Below are 6,921 nucleotides of genomic sequence, written 5' to 3' on the forward strand. Positions count from 1 at the left end.
TTTTTTTTTTTTTTTGAGACAGAGTCCAAATTGTCGCCCTGGGAAGAATGCCAAGGCGTCACAGCTCATAGCAACCTCAAACTCTTGGGCTCAAGCGATTCTCCTGCCCCAGCGTCCCGAGTAGCTGGGACCACAGGCGTCCACCAAAACGCCTGGCTATTTTTTTGTTGTTATTGTGGAGTTGTCAATGTTGTTTTAGCTGGCCCGGGCCAGGTTCAAAGCCACCAGCCTGTGTATGTGGCAGGTGCCCTGCCCACTGAGCTATGGGCGCTGCCTTAAAAAAAGACCTTTAATTATATGAATAATAGCTTCACAATAAATTACTCCCTTATCACCATTCTTAATGCAAAGTTGTTTAGTGGGTTTAACAAACAGATCTGGGTCATATTTGCCACTCTATGTGGCACCACCTACCCTCTCTCAAATCTAAATTTGATCCAAGCTACACAATTTTTTGACTACTCCTCCATTCTGCCTGGAATAAAAAATGGCTTGGGATGAAAGTATATTAAACCAAGTTAATTGAGAGACTTTCTGCCTAAGGGGGTTTAACTTGGTTCGCATATCTACAAATACTTCTATAAAGGCCATTCTCAGTTACTTAATATACACCTAGACTGTCTTCCTGTGACACTACATATACTACATTCCTAGAAAAATGAACCCTAAATAGAAAACAAAATATCCCTAAAATACTCATTTTGGTTTAAAAGGAAATTATTGTCTTGGTGATAAGACATAAAATGGCAAATAAAAGTACAGTAAACATAAAAATTAACAGTGCTGATTTTTAAAATTATCCATTATTTATTTATATTTAAAATATATCTAAGTTTCTACTAGATTATAGTTAATGTATAAGTTCAGTGGAACTTCAAGCAATCATTATAATTCAACTTTATGGAGAATTAACTTATCTTCTTTTCTGATTCTTGTGCCAATTTCAACTTTTCTGTTAATTCCTTCTGATTTCTGGCATATTGCTCAAATATTGGCTGATAAATATATATTCCTGAAGCAATTCCAAGAATGCTAGCAAAGAGCAGTTGTGGAAGAGTCAATCTTCCAAACATCGTTGAAACAAACACAGCACAAGGTAAAGACGGTTTGGGAAAATCACACTCCACATTCAGGAAACCTCTTCAGATCTGTGTACAAAGCAAAGGGGAAGCAAAGCAGTAATGAGAACAGTAATTCAGATGTTATGTCACTACTTCACACTAGAGTGAACAATATTTTTATAATAATATGCATTACTAAAATAGAAATATAAATACATAGGGAAGGTGGGAAATAGGGTTGGGAAGGGGGTATGACAGCCAAATCCTCTTCTATTACATACTGGTTTTAGACCATCTTTTTAATAGCAAAAGGAGGGGAGAAAGGAAAGCATACTCTTTATACATTTCAAGTCATACTATAAAACACCTACAAGAAACAGCCAAAAAAGTTGATGGTGATTGCCTCTAAGGAATATGATCTGGAAGCAGGAGAAAGGCAGGCAGCGAATCAGTACTTTTCATTAGTCCTGTACTATTCGTGTTTACTCAGCAATACGTGTAATAAAAACAATTTTTTAAAACAGCTAAAGGATTTTATAAGTTCCCTTTGATACTTTGATAAAGTAAAAGTAGATATCAAATACAAATTATCTGTCATTCTTTTTTGACAAAAGTTTAATAGAAATTTGGCTGCCTTTACTTTTAACAATGGAGGAGTGAAGACCCGAGTCGCTTCCAGGAAAATATATTCCTTGCCAACACCTTAGCCTCTGGAGAAACTAGGTAGATGTTTGTGAATGCAAACAGTGAATGAAGCCCAGTAAAGGATTAACATGATTTCTGAATTACAACAAATACTTTTATGGCCTCCTAAACCAGCCCCTGAAGTCACAATATTCATTAGTGGCAAAACCGGTACTAGAATCTAGCTTGCCTTTAATATCCCTGGAATGTAATTTAAACTAACCTGTTTTGGTTCGGTGGCTATTAAGTGATTTCAAGAAAAAAAAAAAAAAAAGAACCACAGGAACCACTTGAGCCTCAGTGTCCATATCGCACCACAGGCTATAACCATCCCTCCACGGCCTACCTCGCTAGGTAGGTATTCGTGAAATCACCCAAAGAGTGAAACGTTATACCAACATTATAATTATCATCACCATTATTAATAACCATTCAGTGGAATGCTGAACAGATGATTTTAACAATTAAATAACCACTCAGTCCCCTCCGACCGTTCTACCCCAGATGACCGTCCCTAACCCCGTCTCCCGCTGCCCAGCAGAGGCGAGAGCGGGCTCCTTACGGCAGGTCGGCCCGGGAACATGGAGGCCACACAGCTAAACACCCACAGGCCCAGAGGGAAAGCGCCAACGAGTCCTCAGCGAAGTTCGGCAGCAGAGGCCACCGGCCCCGCCTAGACCGCGGAGAGCTCTTGGTGGGGTTGGAGCCAGATACTTGCCCTTTCCTGGCTACTTCCGCGTTTGCGAGCGACGGCGGCCCGCAAAGGCCAAACTTAGTGGGTGGCAGAGCAGCGCGCGCTACTGCAGCTTCCTTCCGCCGCAGGAAGGTGGCGGCCGCAGGTTCTCAGCCGAGCACCAAGTAGGTGCGAAATGGAGCGGGAAGGCGGCGGTGGCAGCCTCGCTTTACGCATTCTTCAGAACCGCTCCCACGAGAAGATGAAGCTGCGAAAGAGAAAGTCTACCTTGTACCTCAGCGCTCAGGAGAAGAGCACCGGGCGCCGGGGAGGTGAGTGAGGGGCCGCTCCCTGGAGAGTCTGTCGAAGGAGCACCCTGTATTTCACCATCAGCCAGTTGGTGGCTGAGCTGTATTGCTGGATCGGAAAGGGTCTTGAAAGGCTGTAAACTCAGGATTTACTATAAATTCTAATTTGTGTATGCAACCAAATCCAAAATTTTAAAAAATATTCTGTATTCAGCCTACAGGCTGTCCATTTGTTGGTTAGATCAGGACTTAGGTGTCAGCGAACAAACCAGGGTTTCAATCCTGTTTTGTAATTTACAACTTTTTTACTTTGGTCAAAGCATTTTAGTTTCTGAGCCTCAGTTTCCTCTTATGTAAGATGGGGCTGATAATACTCCATAGCATTGTTTTGAGATTGACACGCATGTAAAGGAATTAACACGGTCCCTCGCGTATATTAAGCATCAATAAGGGATAGTTTAAAATTTACAGAGGACCATTTTATGTACCACTGTTTGATACATATACAAAAGGTTGTGTCCTAAGTTAATACTTTATTAGCTGGTTTCTTTTGTTAGATATGCATATGGTCTTTCTAATTAGCCAAGACCTTAACTCAGACCCTTTTTCAATATTTATCTTAACAGTCTCTTTATAAAATAAGTTGCAAGAAAAAGTAGTTAAACGGGCGGCGCCTGTGGCTCAGTGGGTAGGGTGCCGGCCCCATATACCTAGAGTGGCAGGAGAATCACCTAAGCCCAAGAGCTGGAGGTTGCTGTGAGCTGTGACACTATGGCACTCCACGCAGGGCGACATAGTGAGACTCTGTTTCAAAAAAAGAAAAAGAAAAGAAAAGTTGTTTAAACGAAAGGAGTGGTGTTCACCTAATGGTGTGGAACTTTCCCTTGGTGGGCTTTGAAAGTGGTGTGAAGGGGCCAGAGTTCACTACTGAGCCTTCATAGAGCCTGAGGAAAGGGCCAACCAGAGCAGCAGATTTTAAGTCCTGCAAGTGGAACTGCCAGACTTTTGTGCCACAGTTACCTGCTTTGTTTTGTTTTTCAGATCTTCTTGGAGAAAATATTTATCTGGTGTTGTTTACCATAGCTTTGCGAATATTTAACTGCTTTTTAGTGCAGACAAGTTTTGTTCCGGATGAATATTGGCAGTCTCTTGAAGTTGCACATCACATGGTTTTCAAATATCCTTTGTAGCTTCTTTTTCAGACTGGGAATTGTGTTCATTTTCTATCACAGGGGTCCCTGCCAGTATCTGCAGGTAATACATTCCAAGACCCCCTGTAGATGCAGAAAATCAAGGATAGTACTGAACCCTATATGTACTGTAGGTAGCATATACTATGTCTTTTCCTATACATAAGTACCTATAATAAAGGTTAATTTATAAATTAGACTCAGTAAGAGATTAAGATAAATAATAAAACAATTATAACAATACTATAATAAAAGTTATGTGAATGTGTTATCTGTCTCTCTTTTTCTCCCCCTCCCCTTCTGTGTCTCTCCCAAAATAACTTAATAATTTCAGACAGCAGTTGACCAAGGGCAAAATTGTAGATAAGGGGGACACTATTGCACATACTTTGTTTTAACTAATCAAAGTATATCGTTATTTTATGCTAATATTTTTCTTGATGTTAATGTTCTTGACAGAGCCTTTAACTAGTGTTTATTTCCATAGTGCTTAGTACTTGGAGGATACAGAGGAAGTAAAAAACATATTCTTGCTTTGAAAATATTATGAATTAGTTGGCCAATTGAATTTTTAATACAAATATCCAGTATAAAATGCTGCTTTAGGGCGGCGCCTGTGGCTCAGTGGGTAGGACGCCAACCCCATTTACCAAGAGTGGCGGATTCAAACCTGCCCCGGCCAAAATGCAACAAAAAAATAGCCGGGCGTTGTGGCAGGCGCCCGTAGTCCCAGCTACTCAGGAGGCGGCACTCTACTGGGGGCGATAAAGTGAGACTCTGTCTCTGCAAAAAAAAGGGAAAAAAATGTTGTTTTAAAACTTCATTGTCAAAAAATAAAATGTTTTACATTTAGAAATGAAAATAGGTTTTATTTCAAAACTATTTGAAATTTAGTCCTTAACATTACTAATTATGGTTATTTGACCTGGGAATGGACAGAAAGATTGAGGGGTTACACATACCCCTTAATCTTTGCAAGCATGTACAAGATTCTGCATCTTTTAGGGAAAGACAATGTTCAGTTGCTGGTAAGTTGAAATAAAAGTAACCAATGGTTGTTAATTGATTTATTCCATCCTTTTTGAAAGATTAATGTATATTAACTACATGATATTATTGGTACCACAAAGTTTGTTTTGAAAGGCTACTGGTGGTAACATCCAGCCGTGTCTGGGAAGCCATGGTACTAAAGACATACTGTGAGGTGTGACTCTAAAATATGTGCCAAAACACAAGACTGAGCATGAAAATTTCCTGCTGTGAGGAAACCTATTAGGATGTACAGGTTTTCAAAATGACTGTATTATACTTTGACTTAGAAGTACATTCCCTTCTTAAAGGAATCACTTGAGAACAGTGTTGTGTTTTGTTTTTGTGAGTGGAAGACCAAGTTATATGAGCCTAAAATATACATATAAACACTCAGGACTTAGTGCTGAAATTAAAACTTAAAAAATTAATTTGAAAAAAATTTAATGATATGTTTGATCACTGTATAGTAATTGAGAATCAATAGTTAAGTGTGACTGTAATTCCTAGATTATGAATTGCTGGGGTCAGTTGTTAGGAGAGGATGCAAAGGAGGAATGGATGGTACAGAGGTTTCTCTGGCCTCATTCTTAAGCTCTTTTAAGCTGTCATCAAGTTGGAATCAGATTTTTTGGGCCTTCCCTATTTTCCGTTGGAGATGGCTAATGGCCGAATATTTCAAAGAGAGTTTAAATCCTGAAGTGTTTTTGGAGGCTAGCAAGACACTAAAGTTCTGCGTATTTCTTTTAAGGTGGAGTTGTACCCTTCCTTTTGCAGTGATACTTGATTCCCCATTATTGAGAAATGAGGGTCAGACCAGTGAAACTGATGATTTACATAGGAAGATCATGGGGAAGGAGAATTTACAGCAGTAACAGAGCTTCTCCCATAGATGCATGTAGTATTTAGGAGCTGTGAAGTCACTTTTCTCCTTCCAGAGTTACCTACCAGTTCATAGATTATGCAAGATATCCATAAAGTCCGGAACCACATGCAAGTATATATCATGTCATCAAGGACATTTTGTATCTCAGCAAGTACATTAGATTATGAATGAACAAGTCCTCAAGATAGAAAAATTTCCTATTCTGGCGGGGCACGGTGGCTCACTCCTGTAATCCTAGCACTCTGGGAGGCCGAGACGGGTGGATTGCCTGAGTTCACGAGTTTGAGACCAGCCTGAGCAAAATCAAGACCCCCCTGTCTCTACTAAAAATTGAAAAACTGAGGCAAGAGGATCACTTGAGCCCAAGAGTTGGAGGTTGCTGTAAGCTATGATGCCAGGGCACTCTACCCAAGGTGACAGCTTGAGACCCTGTCTCAAAAAAAAATTTCTTGGGCCGCACCTGTCACTTAGTGGGTAGGGTGCTGGCCACATACACCCTGGCAGGTTCAAACCTGGCCCAGGCCAGCTAAAACAACAATGACAAGTGCAATAACAACAACAAGAATAACCAGGCATTGTGGTGGGTGCCCATATAGTCTCAGCTACTTGGGAGGCTGAGGCAAGAGAATTGCTTAAGCCCAAGAGTTTGAGGTTGCTAAGAGCCGTGACACCACAGCACTCTACCCAGTTTGACACTCTCAAAAAAAAAAAAAAAAAAATTTCCTATTTCACTAAGATCTATCCGCTGCTCTCAACCTATAGCTGATCTACCAGGCCACTTTGTGATACAAAGGAAATCCGTGCCCCCCCAAGCCTCCTTTGTCTTACCTGGAACTTGACTGGGTAGAGAGTCTTAGGATGTAATCAGTCAGTTGTTCCTACTCTCATTTTAAGCATATTTTATCATTTTGAAGCTAGAAGGAGTCAGAGAAGTGAAGTAAATAGACCAAGATCACAGAATGTTAAAAGCATAGTGACAGGCTTGGCACCCATAGGTCAGTGAGTAGGGTGTCAGTCACATACACCAAGGCTGGTGGGTACAAGCCCAGCGCAGGTCTGCCGAACAACAATGATAACTGCAACCAAAAAA

The 6,921-nt window shown here is 40.6% G+C and overlaps 2 protein-coding genes across 3 annotated transcripts in view; one reads left to right on the plus strand and one right to left on the minus strand.

Annotated features, from left to right (window-relative positions):
- Nucleotides 1–806: 806 nt before the first annotated feature.
- Nucleotides 807–2,552, minus strand: PIGBOS1 (PIGB opposite strand 1). 2 transcript variants are annotated; one of them, XM_023510055.1, is made up of 2 exons: nucleotides 2,308–2,552; nucleotides 807–1,148 (listed from the first exon to the last, which is right to left on the minus strand). In XM_023510055.1, exon 2 carries the CDS (start codon nucleotides 1,071–1,073, stop codon nucleotides 909–911), a length of 165 nt encoding a protein of 54 aa, XP_023365823.1. In that variant the 5' UTR covers nucleotides 1,074–1,148; nucleotides 2,308–2,552; the 3' UTR covers nucleotides 807–908. The 2 variants fall into 2 exon arrangements, with proteins under 2 accessions (XP_023365823.1, XP_023365824.1); XM_023510056.1 differs by lacking the exon at nucleotides 2,308–2,552 and adding an exon at nucleotides 1,969–2,300.
- The window catches only part of PIGB (phosphatidylinositol glycan anchor biosynthesis class B), a 34,938-nt gene continuing 30,343 nt past the window's right edge, over nucleotides 2,327–6,921 (plus strand). Inside the window, exons 1-4 of the mRNA XM_023509998.1 lie at nucleotides 2,327–2,390; nucleotides 2,568–2,750; nucleotides 3,768–3,903; nucleotides 4,827–4,944. Of these exons, the coding sequence (XP_023365766.1) occupies nucleotides 2,327–2,390; nucleotides 2,568–2,750; nucleotides 3,768–3,903; nucleotides 4,827–4,944 (501 nt within the window). The remainder of the gene's footprint in view (nucleotides 2,391–2,567; nucleotides 2,751–3,767; nucleotides 3,904–4,826; nucleotides 4,945–6,921) is intronic.

This window comes from Otolemur garnettii, unplaced genomic scaffold, assembly GCF_000181295.1.
Source record: "Otolemur garnettii isolate 467f Iridium unplaced genomic scaffold, OtoGar3 scaffold00011, whole genome shotgun sequence".
Lineage (NCBI taxonomy): Eukaryota > Metazoa > Chordata > Mammalia > Primates > Galagidae > Otolemur > Otolemur garnettii.